Genomic DNA, 16,786 nt, shown 5'->3' on the forward strand with positions numbered 1-16,786 from the left:
AAACATGTTTCCATGAATCAATTAAGCTGCCTTTGACGACCCAGATTGGACGAGCCGCATGATTTAGCCACATGACTGTCCCAACAATCTTGATCAAGATTGGGCTCGACTTTGTCTAGGGTCAACGCTGAGCTAACATCAGTGCGTCAAATGGAAGTGGGGTGACTTGCCTACAGTACGATCCTAGGTACTATGCAGATAAGGTCGTGGCGTCGCATCCTACCAGTCTCTTGCGCTTCTGCCTTGGGGACTGTTTGTTTGTTACACAGACTAACTCGCTTCTGCCTTGAAGACTGTTTGTTTGTTGCACAGACTAACTAAAATGATGTTTCATGCTGAAAGTGGTCTGTTTGCAATGAAATTGCATCGGTCTGACTGACCAGGGTAACTTAACCTTTGACGGCCATGAATTCAAAGTCCCGACTTTTTGATCGTATTGTGCAGTCTCTTCGACGTTCACCAATGGTACATTTTACAGATTATCGTAAACAGGTTTATGGTGAATTTCCTGGTTCTAGGTAATTTAATTTAGGATCAAAGATACAACAGTATACTATCCTCCTTCAACAGCGCCAACCTCCCCAGCCACAAGCAACAATACAATGACTGTTCCCCACAGCGGCAGGGATGGGTCCAAGACATAACCTATAGCATCAGTCTCAACTATGCTTTCCCCTAACTTCATAGATCAGTTATGTAGTATCACCAGTATTATCCTCTTGAATGTTACATATCAGCCTTATACTAGGGTTAGCCAGTTTCTAGGGTTAATTAAACCAAGTCGCCACTAATGCAGCCTTACTTAAAATCCTTAACCTTGCTCTTATCCTTTTCGGATATACGGTTACAGGTCTTAAGAATTGACCAGATCTGACCAGGACGAATCGTTTCAATCTATGCCTCTTTAAAACCTTGGCGTACGCCAATCTGTCGTAACAGCCAAGCAACTCGGCAGCACGGCAATAAAGTCGTAGGCCAAGGTGAGTTAATGTGGGCCAAGGTAAGCCAAGCATTGCAACAGTGCTAGGACATGGAGCATTTATTCCGTTCAACGCGTCAGTAGTGATTAAGCTTAATATCCATAAACAGGATTATTCTCAAAATCCCATGGTAGAAGGGAATTTCCTCCTGCCGTCATCCCGCATTGTAGTGTCGTGCAACGTGAATGAGTGGCTGTGAGCGCGTCGATCATTGTAATGACTCGGATGACGCTTTTTGCGTGTCATGAGCTTGTACTTCTGTCATGACGTCTTATGCTACTTGTGACAATGTAAGTCGTCATTGGTGAATTAATCAGGTATTATGATTGTGTCCTGCAAATAATATTTCCTAGGTTCTATATATTTTGCTCCAATGTCAACACTCTTTTTGCAACATCGAGTCAAGCCATTCATCTTATCAACCCAACTCATTCAATATGGCATACCACGACAACACCACTGTGCGCAACGACTATGGCACCACTTATAAACCTGAGCGCGAAACAGGTCTTTTGACTCGCTGGGTTCCAGAGAAGCTCAAGCACTCTGGTCTCTACCGTTGGATCCTCCGCTTGACTCACATTGGTCAATTCCTCTCTTCTGTCATTTCCCTCGGACTATTTTCTGCCCGTCTCCGCAAGGTCTACAAAATCGTCAACGTTATCAAGACCCGACAAGGTGTCAGTGCTGCCTTTGGCGCTGTCGAGGGCATCCTTGCTGCTGCTGTGTTGTACACCCTCATTGGCATGATCATCTCTCTGCTTCTCAAGGGCGGTGGTCCCAGATGGCTTCGCTGGCTTTGGGTTCTTCTGGACATTGCCTTTGTTGGAGCCTTCATTGCTGTCACTGTCCTTACCCGTCCCAATGGTGGTCCTGCTGGTCCGAGACGCTGCTACGACACTCGTGGTGTGCAGGGCGTTTTTGGCAACAACACAGACACCACAGACGACAGCTGCAACTTACCATGGGGTACATTCATCTTGGCTATTCTTAGCACGTAAGTGACGGTCTATCGGCATTCTTAGCGAAAACAATTAACATTTATTGCAGTCTCTTCCACGCCTTCACAGCTGCCTTTCACGAAGTCCGGGAACGTCGCAAAGAGCACCATGTTGAAAAATATCCTGCGCAAGACCACTACGACCAGCCGAGCCATGTCCCACAGACCCATGCTCCGCAGACTCATGTTCCCCAGACTCATGCCCAGCCAGGTTACGCCCCACAGCAGCACGTTCAGGATAGTCATGTCGGTAACAACAGAGCGGTCTACTAAGCGAATCTTTTCCGTGGGCGGCAGGCACAACTTCTGTTCAGTCTCTATAAACTTGAATGATAATAATAAATAATGTTTATGCAATCATGTCCTAGAACCCTATCTCGTTACCATCTAATGCACTGCTCCTGTAGGAAGCATCCGCTGAGATTGATTGGCCAATAACTGCCGAAATTGGGTTAATTGGAATCCCTGATTGCTGAGTCAGCACTTTGAAAAAAATAAATCACATGCAAAGTTCCATTCCTTTAAATATCGCAATCATCACGTCTGAAACAAGCTTCAAAGTCCTTCAGCCGCATTTGGTATCCTATTGATATCCTCTGGGGAACCCTTGACTCTTTATCCCTGTTATTTCGCACAGTTCAACACGGCAACTTCAATCCTATAAATATTAAATCGGCAGTTATGAGGCTCTTCAGATTGAGCGACGGGGTCATTGAGATGCCCGAAAAGGATAGTGCAACCCGTATCATCAGATCTACAGATCTAAAGACGGCCAGTACTGCCATTCTTCATGTCATTCCCAACCCAGGAAATGAAACCATGCGTTTCTACTCTCATAAAAACGCATATGCTGCTTTTATAGTCTGGACTGGGTGCTTCCTCTTCTTCGATGGTGACAAAACAGAACAACTGCGTGGTGGAGACTTTATTTTTATACCGCCAGTAAGAGAGTTCTTGTCTTTGCAATATTGGAAAGTTAACCAATCTACTAGGGAACTGTCTATGGCTATCAATCATTAGTTTCAGAATCAGAATTGCTGGTTGTCACTACTCTGGAAGATCCAGCCGCACTACTGGGAGCGCTAAACGAGGATCAAGACGAGGCAGAGTGTGAACTTCCTGGCCCTCAACACATTGATGGGTATCGCCCTTTTGATCCTGCAAAGCCCATAGACCAAGACGCGTCTCTGTCAACATTTCTACGCCCATATTCTTTGAATCCTTACACGTGTCCACGGTGGATATTCGGTGGCGTACTAGCACGGCCGTTTGTGAGACAGACGCAGTGCGAAGGCAAGTTCTCCATCTCAGTCATGGAGTCTTCGCAGGTACATCGAGTCAGACCCTTCCTCAATCGGTGGCTAAACTTCACGAGTGTCGACCATTGCTTTTGCGTCATTGAAGGCACATTTTTGCTAAAGCTAAAGGGCCAGGCCGAGTGGACAGAACTTCGAGAAGGACAAGCCATGCTTATTTCGGCAAGGCAAGCATTCACTGCTGATTTGGGGAGCGAGTTTCTTAGAATGCTTGTCATCACGAATGGCATTGGCATTGATGAACTGATCTGCAGGGCTGGACATGAGTATGAGTCGACAACACTTCCAGAAACGGCGGACAATAGGTGGGACAGTTGGGATGAGATTCGGTTTAGATCAGCGTGCTCAGAGGTCGGCGCTCTCCTTGACTACTAATTTGATAATAAAGATGCGATTATCATTCCGGCATTTCTCAAACACAACTAGTGTACTCTTAGGTATGCAACGTAAAGACCGTGGTTGTCAGGTACCTTGCAACTTACCACTATGCTGGAAGAGACCACGTCATTCTTTAATTCGTCTGTGTGCGGACACTGACACTCGCATGCTTGAATGTGAGTATTTTGACATGATGATAAATAAAATAATGCTATTATTAATTTGTGCCGTCCTGTGGAAAATAATCAGATGGTCAACTCAACTAACCTATACCGCTTTCTAACATTTGCTGCTGGTGTTCCATTTGCTAAAATCATGCGGTACCTGCCAGAACTATAAATAGGCACAAATTTGATATCCTAGCATATGCTAAGACTCTTCAGGTCTAAGTTGAGGATCTGCAAGAACGTTACGATTGGACAGATTCTGCGGGGAAACGTTACAAGCGACCTCTATGTAAAAGAGCCAATTACAGGGTAACTACAACGGCATAGAAAAGCCACTCGGTAAAAACCGTTTCTCACCATCTACTTTCAACAGCATCATCAGCTAATTATAGGGACATTCCAGAGTTTATAGCTGTAGTCTATACATCAAGTGTCATCTGTGAGATACGTCTAGTCGGACCAGAATGATGACATTGTTCCATTTCGAAGGATTTTACCCCGCGGCCAATCCCGACAATGTCACATCGAAGAGTTACCTACTAGCATGGCGAAAGAAGTTGTGTTTAGTTCTTTTCCGAGGTCCGAGACCGGCGATAGAGTGTAAAAAGAATCGTGAGAACCTTTCCGTCACATCCATCATGTAGCTTTACACGGCTAAAGCGCATTTCTTTTGGGACAATGCAACGTCTCGAGTCGTCCGAATAACAAAACATTCGGTCCTTTCACTCCGATTACGAACGGCGAAGACGAGCTTGGTACATGATCGAGATTCAAATCTTGTCATCTTGAGGACAATGTACTGCTATACCAATAGATTCTTGATCTATAAATTCAGAGCAATTCCCAGCAATGAAAACGATCACTCACCAGCTCTCAGTTACATCATCTTACAAACCAAACACATTTTTACACTCCTATATCTACCAAGACGTAAACAAGTCTTTACTTCGCAACTAAAGAATCATCATTTCAACAGAAATTACCCAAATCTTCAACATGCTCTTCACCAACGCCATCGCCGCCATCGCTCTCAGCGTCTCTGTCAATGCCATGCCCCAGCCGTACCCCAACAAGTGTGGCGACCAGGTGTGCCCTGCCGACAAAGCCAAGTGCTGCGAGGTCATTGTCAACGGAGTGGCCGAGCTCGGCTGCTTTACTGAATGCCCGCCCATCCAAGCTCTTGAGCGTCGAGAACCATACCCAAACAAATGCGGCGATCAAGTTTGCCCTGCAGACAAGTCGAAATGCTGCGAGGTTATTGTTAATGGAGTTGCTGAAATTGGATGCTTCGCGGAATGTCCTGCTCCGCCATCAGGCGAAGTGCATCTTGGACGACGCGACGAACCAATGGCCACCATTGCGGCATCACCTCCTGTTGCTACCTTTGGTCCCAAGTGCGGAGACTCTTTTTTCTGTCCCGTCGGCAAGGTCTGCTGCCCTGATGCGCTCTACGAATGTGCCGATCCTGACAAGATCAGTGAACAATGCCCCAAGAAATAGGTAAGTAAAGAAACAAACGTAATCCTTCTACTGACTAAGCTAATAAGAATGCAGAATGTCATCCGCATTATACTCAACAGATTATCCAATGTCGACGTATTATACATTCTCTAGATAGCGTCCTGCCCGGTTGTGCACATGGGGAGATACATGACAGTATCTGTCACAACTTGATGCAGATATTCCATTATTGCCTTGCAGCTCCGTACACTGTAATCTTACTATTCTTTATATCTACACTCATTATGGAATTTCATTTTAGAGCTATCAAAGTCTCACATCATCTCAATTGACATAATTGCAGGAATACGCGTCACTGTAGTAAAGTATATGTGTCATGGTCTCAGATCCCAGTCACATTTGAAAAAATCCTAGCTCTCATATGCCTACATCATGATCACGAAACAATCCAGGTTGACACTTTATCACAAGCCACTGTAGTACTCGCCTTCAACAGGTTCCGCAATGTCAGAGTCCTTTGTACCAAAGCCCAAATGACCAACTAGGCTCTCATCACCGTTGCCAGGAAATAATACTCCCCATTTAACCTTCTGTCTTGCCACTTCCTCGAGCTCTCCATGCTCTTCGTTGGCCATCAGGCGGTCACTAATCTCGTCATTCTGGCGACCGGATCTTGAGACGATGACAGGTTGAAGCTTTGTTAAAGGGTAATGGCAGGCGGCTGATATGACTGCAGAATTCCCTCCTGCAATGACCATCGTGCCTGGTAGTTTAAGGTAGGCAAGAAGTGCCGGTGAAATGGCAACACCAAGACTGAGACAGAAACCTATGAGAATTGCCTTTGTGGAGAATTGTACACCAAGTATAAATATCACGTCACATGGCCAATTAGCTTCGTATTCTATTGCGTATTAGAGACATCCTAGAGTACATAGGTGTATCTACTTACTATGAGAGTGGCTAACATAGATGCAATTAGAGTATATCCAATGGAGTAACGTGCTGACAAGAATTATAGGCACTGAAAAGCGATAAGGTAACTGCAGACGATATGTAGACTTCTGCTCCCCTTGAGGTTCAGTGACACGCAAAGCTCGGAACTCTGTACTGTATTTTGACCACTCAAACTCAGACAACATGCGAGTAAAGAGGCCGTTATACGTGAATTAGCAGACGGATAGGACCAGCTGTGGCAAGTTTACCAGCATTGTCATCGGTACAAGCCGGAAATCCAATAGGGTGCCGATGTCTACATTCTCGTTATTAGGCGTTTGTCCAAACTGTGATTCGTTTCTGATGTGACTATCAGTACTGAACTTGAGAGAATCGGTCTTTATACTGACAATGGTTGGTGCAATAATGCGAGAATTAGCATGGCTGTAGCTACAACAAGAGAACTCCCCATTAGAAGATATGACATCCTCCAAACCGCCGCGTAGATGTATCAGCTTCCCATTGTCTTGGGCCTTGCAGCCATTTGCCGTTTTCAGTTATGCCACCAGTACTATGGGGCTCTTTGACGAGAAATGTCGCCAGATCCTTCATGCTCAATGTGCACATTCCTTTGGTTTCTTCATCTGGTATGGCAATAAATGAGGCAATGGCGTCTCCGGGAGTCATCAAAGGACCCTCATTGCCTCCAAGTCGAAGGACCAAGATACACAACATAGATTTGAGTGTGCACATAACGCAAACAATGAGAAGAAGACTATTGGAAACGTTGACTTGACATGGCGCGATGAATCTTTCGGATAGACAGTGATCAACTTGAAGGACTCGGTGTTTTCCCGTAAAATGTCTAGGATCCGTAACGAATAGCCCGGATACAGGGTCAAAGACGTTTTGAGTGTCTTCGAAATCCCATGTGCCAGAGATCCATTTACCAGACACCTCACTATCAAGCTCCCAGCCTTTGGAAGTGAGTGAAAAGGGTTGAACGTCAGTTCGATGAATGGTAGTTCCCGGATGATTAGTTAGTGAAATAAAATCCCAGCCCCAGAAAGGATTAGTGTCGTTCAGGTTAGGAACGTTGGTCTTATTCTTCAATATGTCACCAGGTTTCCACCCCTTGCTTGAACTGAATGTAAAATCGTCGTAATCATACATCACAAAGATGGCATGTCTACAATGCATGAGATCTCTCTCTGGATGATTTTATCGCTCCATACAGTCTGTGAAGGCCATCTTCTCCCAGTTACCTTCCGTCTTATTGGCAACTAAAGAATCGCTAATACGTTTCAGCATCATCGCTGTATAGTCCATCTATGGCTCCCGCTGGCTGTTTCGGTAATTCTCCATAGACATGTAATAGATTGGGTCTCGGATATACCAGTCGCCCTTGACGAGCTCCTCGGCGCCCAGAATAACCATAGCGGCATTAGTGCTCCTCGCTTCAAGGACAGCACCGTTGAAAGTAAGTTGAAGCGGCACCGAGCTGAGGCAGAAGAGCGACCAATAAATTATCTTGCGTCGACTGAGAAAACGGAAGTTTAGGAGGGATGGGACTCCAATCTCAAGCCAATGCCCTGATCTGTGGGCAGCATCAACTTCAGCTCGCACAGGCGCTACCAGTCCTTGCATGAAGAAGTTGGATGATGCTAAAATAGAGGTACCAATAATTTTGATGACTAAATGGAGCCATAAATCTATTTTCGCTGTCTCTTTGCAGTCTCCTTCATACAAGATGCTTAAACCCAACGCATCCTCGTCTCGGCTTATCCGGCTGGCATATATTTCGTTTTGCTCAGGGTGAAAGAGAGACAAGAAGAGTAAAATGATAAGAAGGGTTGTTAGAGCCGTGACTAGACAAGTGAGATACAGAGCTGTCTTCTTCCATGTTGAAAATTGAGCCATGTGCGTTGAGCAGGTGATAGATTTCTCGTTGCTATGGGGCATTGATGAAAGAGGGATTTCCATCATAGTAGCGGCAAGGCAGTGCCTTAAAGTAAATCCAAATGATCCGGTCAATTTAGCCATACCTACCACCATGTAGGGCCTCAATAACCTGTAGCGGGCGTAAAGATCAAGGTGAAGAGGGATAGCAAACAGGATTGGTGTAAATGTTGGACACAAGCGACCATTCAATTTATCGAGACATATCATGCAATGCAGCAGAAACCTGTTTTCTTGTTTTATTACAATTCTATTCATGATTTCAAATCACAGTTATGAGCGGCCCAATGCTGTTATTCCGTGATACTCTTCATTGTAATTTCGATCATGCATAGATGTGGTATGTCTCGTGTTACACACATATAACCGTTGCTATCAAAGACCAATCGAAGTCTTGCTAACGTTTCATTCAGTCTTTCAATATTGGGGGCCGGACAAAATACAGCCACGCGACCTCAAAGATTGAATGCGAATGTTTTTCATCACTATTTCTTGTCTCTTAGAGTCGCCGCAAATTTCCACAACCGGTTAGTAAAACAGTAATTCTCCCGCCGTGCGATCCAGACTGATTAGCCCGCGAATGTGACGACGGGAAACACGCAGATCGAGAGTCTAGACAGCGACAGGGGAGAATACAGCAACGAAGTATCCAGAAATGAATTTATTGAATAGGCTAAGCAAACACAATCAGAGCTTGATTAGTAACTTGGAAGCAATTTTTGAATCGTCTAGACCAAAGGTGAAACTTCCAAGCATTGAGCGCAACTTCACACAACACAGCAGGTTGAACAGTAACGGAATAATAGATGTAATAAAACATAAACATGAATTTCTACAGTAGAATTTAAAGGAAGAGACTGGTTCATCTCCATTTGTGAAAGGACTGAGCCGTTGTGCCAAGGGGGATGCTTTTGAAATTACCACGGTTTTGCAGACACTCGAGATATTCCAACACTGCCTATCCAACACCATGCGAAAACCTCAAAGACGGTCTGGCTTTGACCCATCGAAGGGGTACTTGAGAACACTAATACTGTTAGAATAGTTCGAAAGATCAGGGTTCAGTTGTGCCTAAAATCAGTCATGTTAGCATGGTAAAAAACCACAGACATCAAGGTACATACCATATCAATCGCACATGTCGCATTCTTAGCGCCATAAGTAACAATCTCAGGCTTGCCATCCTTCTTAGTCTTGATTAAGACTTGCTGAGAGCTGGCCTGCGAAGGATCACCCATAAGATAGTTGAATGGCTCAATGAGCATAGCGGAGTGGGCGGTTGAGAAAACGGTGTTGGGAAGATCACCTGTGTGAGGCATGTGGTGCATTCCCAGGTTGAACCAAAGAACACTGTATCACAAGTCAGCCCAGGTCTATGCCATGGTGGGAAATACAATACTTACATATCCTCTTGGTCAAGCGACTCGCTGTTGAAATACTCATTAAAGTCAACCTGAGGGTCCTCGGGAGTAAGCGAATTATACGCTCCAACAGCGTAGAGCTCGTTGTCCTTTTGTCGAGTGGCGTAGAGATGATGCGTTGTGTGGTGACCGGCGTTTTGCATAACCGAGGAATCCTGGACTGTGAGATATGCCACACCAGAAGCTTTGGATGTTAGTCGGGATGTCGTATTTTTCACCTGTTCGGTTGAGACTAACCTGGTGCAACCCTGTACCCGGGGCTTTCTCCATAGGGGTTCTTCTCGTCTTTGTTTACCACAGCATACATTGTTGCGCCATTGGGAGACCAGTTGATCTTGGCGTCATCTTCGTTGTCGATGAAGCTCTTGACTGCCTTCATAGTGTTGCGTGTCTGATCAGACCACTTGTATCTATTCCAGATTAGTAAGATGTAAAAGAAACCCTGTTACAAAATGGATACTCACTTCTCAGTTGATGGCTTGATATCAATCTTTTGCAAAGAGTTCTTCTCGCCCAAGATGTCAAAGTCGGCTTTGAATGTGATGACATGATCATGAAGAGATCCGGAAAGGCTGTCGTGGATCTTGAAACCGTAGTCTTCGTTCTCAGCGTAGAAGGCCGACGAGATGTAGCCTGATGCTCTGACATCGATTTCGATAGAACCGTCGAGGTGAAACTGGTAGGTCATCATGTAGTCGTAGTTTCCGATTGTGTAGATGGCACGGATGTTGAAGGCAATGTTCTTTGTCACGGTGGTGTGGCCGGCCCAAGAGTGTCGTTGGATGGGGAAGCCCTTGTCGATCTCAAACATGCCTTGATTATTCATTAGCGTGGAATTGCTTGACATGAGATCTCAACCTACAAAGAGCGTCCTTCTGAGTGAACGTCGTTTCACCTGTAGTCTGAGTGACATTGCTGTAGTGCGAGTAGGCGGGGCAGTCGTAACCTGTATCGTGTTAGCAATGTGATAAAACAATTCTCGAGTCATTTTTAATTCTTACCTTTCACGAGAGAGATCATTGCGGGTCCGAATCCAGACATGCTGTCGAAATAACAAATTCCGGATTGTACAGGATCGATACCGCTGCAAATGGTGTCAATAACAGTGGCGTGAGGCCAGGGTACTTTCACAACTTACGCATAATGTGCAATCGCCTCGTCCAGCCCAAGCTAGAAATGTTAGTTTAAGACGTAGTCATTTTGCAATTCATGCATACCTCGTAGAGAATCCTCTTGCCCTTGTACTTAACATCATACAGTCGTAGTCCATTGTCTCGAGTAATGCTAGTGTAGAAAGAAAAGTCCACTGACGTATCGAATTAGTAAAGTGTAACAGTTAGTCAAAATCAGAAGCTACTCACTCCAAGTCACATAGCTCTCATCTTCATCAACAGCAAATCTCGACTTTCCGGATTGAACATTGGCTGGTGGAGCTTCATCGTCCAGGGGCAGATCATCGCCGTGTTTGTTTGTGTGGGCCCAAGGCTGGTCCAAGTTCATTCCCAGGGGTTTGAAATCGGGCTTGGCGACAGCTGCACGCAAACCATCGAGATCCTTGTAGAATTCATTACCGTATACCCAACCAGTGACTTTCCATTGACTAGGATCGCGGCCGGTGATGTCTGTTCGCAAATACAGACCCAGTGGAAGCAGTGAGATTGTGTCGTAGATGCTGGTAACTGGCGCGTTGAAGCCTTGCCACATGATGACCTTTCCATCGGTGACATTGATAGGGGCTGCAAAGGCTAACGGGATTTGGAGTCCATCATCGACCGTCTTGAATATGTTAGATAAAGAAACATGGAATTCAAAACACATAACTCACCAAATTCCAGAGAAGCTTGGTCACATCCTCTGCCTCCTTCATAATCTTGAGGTTGAAGTTGCCATAATCCTCTGCGTCAGGGTTGACGACTGCGATCTTACCGTCGCCCTTCTTCGTATTTGCAAAAGTAAAAGGTGTAACACTTGATGCATTAGTGATGGGCAACGGACCAACTTTGAATTCCTGGAGATAAGCCTTTTCAGGTACGCCAAACATGACCGCAGCTAGGGCGTATCGTGTTGGGCTACCCGCTTTGTCTGACAAGAATGGGAGAGTATCACTCTTGTTGGGCATCATGAGCTCAACGGACATGCTAAAACCTTGTGAGTTGAGGTTAAAATCATGGTTCATAGTACAAGACTCACATCTTGTTATCGCGACTATAATGAACTGTTAGTGGTTTCAAAATCACATAGGATCCAATAAATACCTAGTAGCATTCTCTGCAACGGTCAGATTGAAACCTGTTGTATCGCGATGCAAAAATGCGAGAACATCAGCAGTCTCTTTCTTGGTCAGAGAACCCCAGAAGTTCTTGTGAGGAGCACTCGCAGACGGCTGGACCGACGAACAAGAGTCCTCCTTGCGACTTTCCAACCTTGCGGGAGGAAAAGCTCTGGCTAGAGCCAGAGGCACCAGCGAAAGCGAGACCAGGAGACCTGAGGGACGCATTTCGCTTTCTGTCGTATCTCGAAGTACAAAGTAGAAACTAGAAGACGAGAACCGGCGAGAGCGGAATGATAGTGCTGGTGTCAAATATCGTATTGGTCTTCGACAACTGAGGTTTATATAATAGTTCTCAGCTCCCAAGAATAGCATCTATAGCCAAGACATCGCTGCCGATAACGAAGTAGTAAAATTCTCCCCACGCTTTCCATTATGCAGATATGACACGACTCAACTCGTGGATCCATCAAAGAGGCTACCGTTGCAAGGTCCATAGCCACTATCACGGTCGAGGAAGCTGCCCATGTCGATATCGTGAGAACAAGTTTCAACCTGACAAGATAAGGATAGTTGCCCCTCTTATCTCTTCAAAAGTACAGCCATATTTCGTAAAAGGTCCTCTAGTGACAGTTGTGGCTTGCATGTTGACAAGCGAGGGTTGCATACGGATGCATATCCGTAGAAGAAGATTACAAATAATAACAAGGGAAAGATAACTATGCTTAACCGATGTTTTGGATCGCGCAGGATGCATGTCTTCTTATTCTTATCTCGATTCTAAGTTCAATACAGGGAGTAAATAGAGCCTAGACCACACTATGTTATGATGGAGAGTGCCAGGTTTGGATTGGCCATCCGAGTCAGAAGCTGCATTGATGCAGGGCTGAGGTTGCATCAACCTTTGGCGGGTCCGGGGTACGGACTGTCCGAAAGACCGAAGATCCAAACGATTAGACAGAGAATGTTCCATCAACTCTCTTTAGACTTTAGACTATGTAACCACATAAGTTCTTTTTGATATACCTGTCCAATCGGTTAGCTATAGAACGCATGAGATTAAATGATAGAGATTAACGGACAATAAGCCTCTTCCGCAAGCACAAAGTTCTCTCCAAACTCTGAGATCAAGCTAAAAGGAAGATAGTGTGTGATTTAGCGTGGGATCTACAACCGATATCAAGAGATAACAGCTGATAACTACATACAGAGAAACTACAGAATTGATTGATAACATAACCCAAAAGGATTGTCAATAATGGCGCATAGCGTTACCAGTTGCGGTAAGTACCGGCGTTGCATGAGCATGACTAGTCGTTTGCATGGTTTGAAACCTCTTGTGGGCTAATTTTTCTTGTGGGCTAATTTTCTCGTAAATCTCCGACAAACATGCATCGGCATTGAACACAGTGCATGCAACCTCACTATGCTACGCAACTACGCGAACGACATGGGTCATCGTCTAGGCGAGGGAGCCTTTCGCCTAAAACGATGACTTAAGTTTATTCTTGGCAGCAAATTACCCAACTCATTAAACTTTTGACCCTTACCCTAGATCCCGATATGGGAGATACTTTATCAAGCAAACAGCCGACTATGAGTGAATTAGACTACTGCATGGGAATGTAGCAATCTTGAAAGGAGACAACATTACGTTATGACAACAACTGACACCTGGATGAGTTATCCAGCTTGGATAAGATACCTCGTGTAACACTACTATCTCCCCTTCGACCGAAGCACACCCTTACACCCGCAATACCGCGCGTGACATTGGTTCTGTGACATTCCGCTGGAAATATCTCTGCGCATCATACTCGCTCATACCCTTCGTGGCAACAGGAAACTCTAAGCACTTAACAATACATTGTGCAAAGACCCTACCAACCTGATGAGACAGCGTCTTGCCGCACTTTCCAATCAAGGCCTTCACAACACCCGAAGCAACTAGGGGTTTGGTTTCCAAGAAGGACTTGAGGATGGAGCTAGCTTCCTTCCACAAGGCAATTTCAAGCAGCACGACACCAAGCGCGTAGACATCGTGACTTTTCTCAAATCTTGCTGTCGGGCGACCCCATCGATCGGGGTGACGATAGAGATTGTTGGCAAGTGTGTAATCTTCTTCTAGAAATGTCGCCTCGTCGTCAGCACGAGAGTACTCGAATCCAAATAGCAGTGGCTTGCTCAAGTCCAAGTTGCCAACAAATGGTGAAGCCGGATCTTCATCGTCCAAATCGGACTTCAGGTCAGGAAGAACTTCTGTGAAAGCAATGTTGTCGCTTCGGATTCCTTTGTGCACCCAGCCGACACGGTGGAAGTTCTCAATGGCTGTGGCAATAGCCCAAGCCAGACGGATCCGCTGACCGAGAGGAACAAGTCGATGCATCTTGTACAGTTGATGGAGAGTTGATACCTCACCCTTGGAATCAAATGTGGGTGGAGTCCAGAATACTATGCCAAGCTCTTTTCGAAGCCTGTCACGAAAGAAGCCTGCACATGATAATATGTGGAAGTCTTTATCCTTTGGATGACATAGCAACTCCGTGATCTTGCGAACCTGTCTCAGAGTTTGATCTTGCGGTTCACCACTGCTACCATCCGACTCCTTGTACTTCCAGGTCTCCATGATGACAGATCGGCCGTCAATACTGCCCAGCTTGAAACGCTTGAATAACTTATCCGCAGAGCCATTTCTTTTAAGGGCTTCGAAGATTCGATCGCGGTTGATCTCACGGCTAATGCTATCGTCAAGTGGATCAGGCCGAACGACCATGTCGGCCAAGTGACGAGACTCATCCACGTCTAGAGCAGCTCTGAGTTCAACACTAGGCTCTTTTGGCACCCCAGATGGACTTCTGCTAATAGCAGTGTCAAGTAGCAGAGGTGTTTGGACAGCTGTTCTCAACGTTGACACTTTATCTTGAATCTCAACCAGTGATTGTTGGACAAGTTCATCTCCGCTTGTCGTAGTGTCTGTTGCGAATTCTTTACAGCTGTCCATGACGGTGTTCAACCCATGAATACCTCTCAAAATCTCGTCCCGGGCGGGTTTAGACAATTGCTCAAACAATGATCCCTCAGGAAAAGCACCGTCTCTGAGAGCATCTTGTATGCGACGGGCCCGACTGACAACTGCCTCGATACTGACAGCCGTGACATTCTTGGGAGGTGCGGTCTTGAGCCAATTTGCTATTTGCAATCCAGTCACGTCATCTGAGAGTGATGCTCGGAAAACGAGGTAGCCAGCTGGTTTTGCCGCGAAACCTTCTGGGATATCCCGAGTTTCGAGAGGCTGGAGAACGATTTTTGTAGCCGATTTCCTCACGAAATCATGAAATACAGGTGTCTCTAGTCCGGTATTAATTTCTGTTTATCCATATCAGAAATCCTATTGCTTACCTGTAATTTTCGGATCTTCCCTGAGTTCCGATGTGAGGCTTTCTGATGAGATACCTGTATTGACATGCTCTTTCAGCAGCCTGATAAGCGCCCTGGTGAAAGATCTCCGACCCGGGACAGGGGTCTTGGCTCCCTTGGCCGACGCAGCAATCAGTTCAAACCGACCATCGCCATCCTTGGAGCCGCCGGTGATGAGAGATGCATGACAACAATCGAGAATGAGAAGAACATCACCAACGGCCGAGAAGAGTAGTTGCTGTGTAACATGCCAAGACACTGTTGGGCCACCCCGCCCAAAGGCCGCCCACTCAGCCTGACCCCGCGAATCTGGACTGCAATGGCCGGCGTAGTAAACGATGATGAGAGACCCCTCGGGGAACGACTGTTCTTCCACGAAGCTCGAGATTTCTCTGTTGAGTCTAGCACGGGATGACCCTTTGGTTGGGATGGGAAAGAAGACCACGCTACTATAGCGGTAGTCTTTCTCAAATATGGCGCGGAGATCCCGTATCTCGCCGTCAACGTCGCCGAGGTCGTGCTCTTCCCAGGCTATGAGTAGAACATGGACTTGGGTGTAAGAGTCCTGTAAGTTGGACCCGATGGTAGATTTGAAGGACTGGACAATGTCGTGGTCACCCATTGCTTAGGAAGTGACCTGGTCAAAGTCAATGGTTCTACACCAAGTTTGTTTAACTATGCATAAATAAGACAATTTTCACCATTCAGCGGCCTCAAAGTACTGATTGACGGAAAAAGACATTTTCCATGCTATGTAACACAAACCCACATGTAAGACGAGCTGCATATGGTATCACCTTGTCGGGTGCTGAAATCAGGCTCTGCTACCCTGCATTCCGTGATTGTCCGGGTATATAGGTTCGCTCACTCCACCAGTCCTGAGGGGCTCAGCTGAAATCATCAATATTTCGTAGTTTTGTATTGTTTCGCTATCAATCAATAGTCATGACGGACCTTGAGAGCGATCGACAGCGGACCGATCCGGTTTGTGATTCCTCAGAGGATGAACTGGTAACAAGCGGCCTCATTGCGTGTCACTTTCAGCTGCTGACCGATCGCTCAGCCCCAGGAATATCGCTCCCGCGTGGAAGAGTACGAGGACAAACCCGATGTCAGTACCTAATCTACTTGTATTGCATTTAAAAACTAATAGTTAATTTATTACAGTGGCCCCGCCCGCCTCTCTATCGCGTCAACGAAGTCGTCTACGTCCGTAGTTCAGGCCAAGCTCAGCCTGCTGGCCCGTACATTATCATTTCGGCAAACTTGGAAAACAAAACATATGGCCTCAAGAAGAAAAATACGGGCCAAATCCTTCCAACAGCGGTGGCTGAAAGAGATCTGCTGGTGGCGGCTTGAGCGAATTCACGTAATTCGCTCTCCAAGAGGCAGCCTGAGGGGGCGCAGGGGTGATGTGTTTTCATGCATCATCCCCCAATAGGAGGAAGGGAAAGCATCCTCGGTTGAAACATGCATAAATCACAA

General features: G+C 45.9%; 9 protein-coding genes across 9 annotated transcripts; 4 read left to right on the plus strand and 5 right to left on the minus strand.

Annotated features, from left to right (window-relative positions):
* Positions 1–1,417: 1,417 nt before the first annotated feature.
* Positions 1,418–2,253, plus strand: FGSG_10583 (uncharacterized protein; the record flags this gene model as incomplete). The annotated part of the gene is made up of 2 exons (XM_011321282.1): positions 1,418–1,977; positions 2,031–2,253. The coding sequence occupies 2 exons, from the start codon at positions 1,418–1,420 to the stop codon at positions 2,251–2,253; spliced, it is 783 nt and encodes a 260-aa protein (XP_011319584.1).
* A 444-nt stretch (positions 2,254–2,697) lies between these two features.
* FGSG_10584 (uncharacterized protein) lies at positions 2,698–3,671 on the plus strand (the record flags this gene model as incomplete). Its single annotated transcript, XM_011321283.1, has 2 exons — positions 2,698–2,922; positions 2,973–3,671. The coding sequence occupies 2 exons, from the start codon at positions 2,698–2,700 to the stop codon at positions 3,669–3,671; spliced, it is 924 nt and encodes a 307-aa protein (XP_011319585.1).
* Positions 3,672–4,837: 1,166 nt separating this feature from the next.
* On the plus strand, positions 4,838–5,341 carry FGSG_10585 (uncharacterized protein; the record flags this gene model as incomplete). Its single annotated transcript, XM_011321284.1, has 1 exon — positions 4,838–5,341. The coding sequence occupies one exon, from the start codon at positions 4,838–4,840 to the stop codon at positions 5,339–5,341; it is 504 nt and encodes a 167-aa protein (XP_011319586.1).
* Positions 5,342–5,766: 425 nt separating this feature from the next.
* Positions 5,767–6,060, minus strand: FGSG_13791 (uncharacterized protein; the record flags this gene model as incomplete). The annotated part of the gene is made up of 1 exon (XM_011321285.1): positions 5,767–6,060. The coding sequence occupies one exon, from the start codon at positions 6,058–6,060 to the stop codon at positions 5,767–5,769; it is 294 nt and encodes a 97-aa protein (XP_011319587.1).
* A 646-nt stretch (positions 6,061–6,706) lies between these two features.
* FGSG_13792 (uncharacterized protein) lies at positions 6,707–7,408 on the minus strand (the record flags this gene model as incomplete). The annotated part of the gene is made up of 1 exon (XM_011321286.1): positions 6,707–7,408. One exon carries the CDS (start codon positions 7,406–7,408, stop codon positions 6,707–6,709), a length of 702 nt encoding a protein of 233 aa, XP_011319588.1.
* A 156-nt stretch (positions 7,409–7,564) lies between these two features.
* FGSG_13793 (uncharacterized protein) lies at positions 7,565–8,290 on the minus strand (the record flags this gene model as incomplete). The annotated part of the gene is made up of 1 exon (XM_011321287.1): positions 7,565–8,290. One exon carries the CDS (start codon positions 8,288–8,290, stop codon positions 7,565–7,567), a length of 726 nt encoding a protein of 241 aa, XP_011319589.1.
* An 885-nt stretch (positions 8,291–9,175) lies between these two features.
* FGSG_10587 (uncharacterized protein) lies at positions 9,176–12,112 on the minus strand (the record flags this gene model as incomplete). The annotated part of the gene is made up of 12 exons (XM_011321288.1): positions 9,176–9,265; positions 9,319–9,544; positions 9,598–9,799; positions 9,853–10,025; positions 10,080–10,428; positions 10,478–10,561; positions 10,617–10,699; positions 10,754–10,785; positions 10,833–10,921; positions 10,977–11,391; positions 11,441–11,753; positions 11,871–12,112. 12 exons carry the CDS (start codon positions 12,110–12,112, stop codon positions 9,176–9,178), a joined length of 2,298 nt encoding a protein of 765 aa, XP_011319590.1.
* Positions 12,113–13,631: 1,519 nt separating this feature from the next.
* On the minus strand, positions 13,632–15,923 carry FGSG_10588 (uncharacterized protein; the record flags this gene model as incomplete). The annotated part of the gene is made up of 2 exons (XM_011321289.1): positions 13,632–15,250; positions 15,338–15,923. The coding sequence occupies 2 exons, from the start codon at positions 15,921–15,923 to the stop codon at positions 13,632–13,634; spliced, it is 2,205 nt and encodes a 734-aa protein (XP_011319591.1).
* A 323-nt stretch (positions 15,924–16,246) lies between these two features.
* Positions 16,247–16,660, plus strand: FGSG_10589 (uncharacterized protein; the record flags this gene model as incomplete). The annotated part of the gene is made up of 3 exons (XM_011321290.1): positions 16,247–16,285; positions 16,365–16,412; positions 16,469–16,660. 3 exons carry the CDS (start codon positions 16,247–16,249, stop codon positions 16,658–16,660), a joined length of 279 nt encoding a protein of 92 aa, XP_011319592.1.
* Between the last annotated feature and the right edge of the window lie 126 nt (positions 16,661–16,786).

Source organism: Fusarium graminearum, chromosome 1 (assembly GCF_000240135.3).
Source record: "Fusarium graminearum PH-1 chromosome 1, whole genome shotgun sequence".
NCBI classification, from domain to species: domain Eukaryota; kingdom Fungi; phylum Ascomycota; class Sordariomycetes; order Hypocreales; family Nectriaceae; genus Fusarium; species Fusarium graminearum.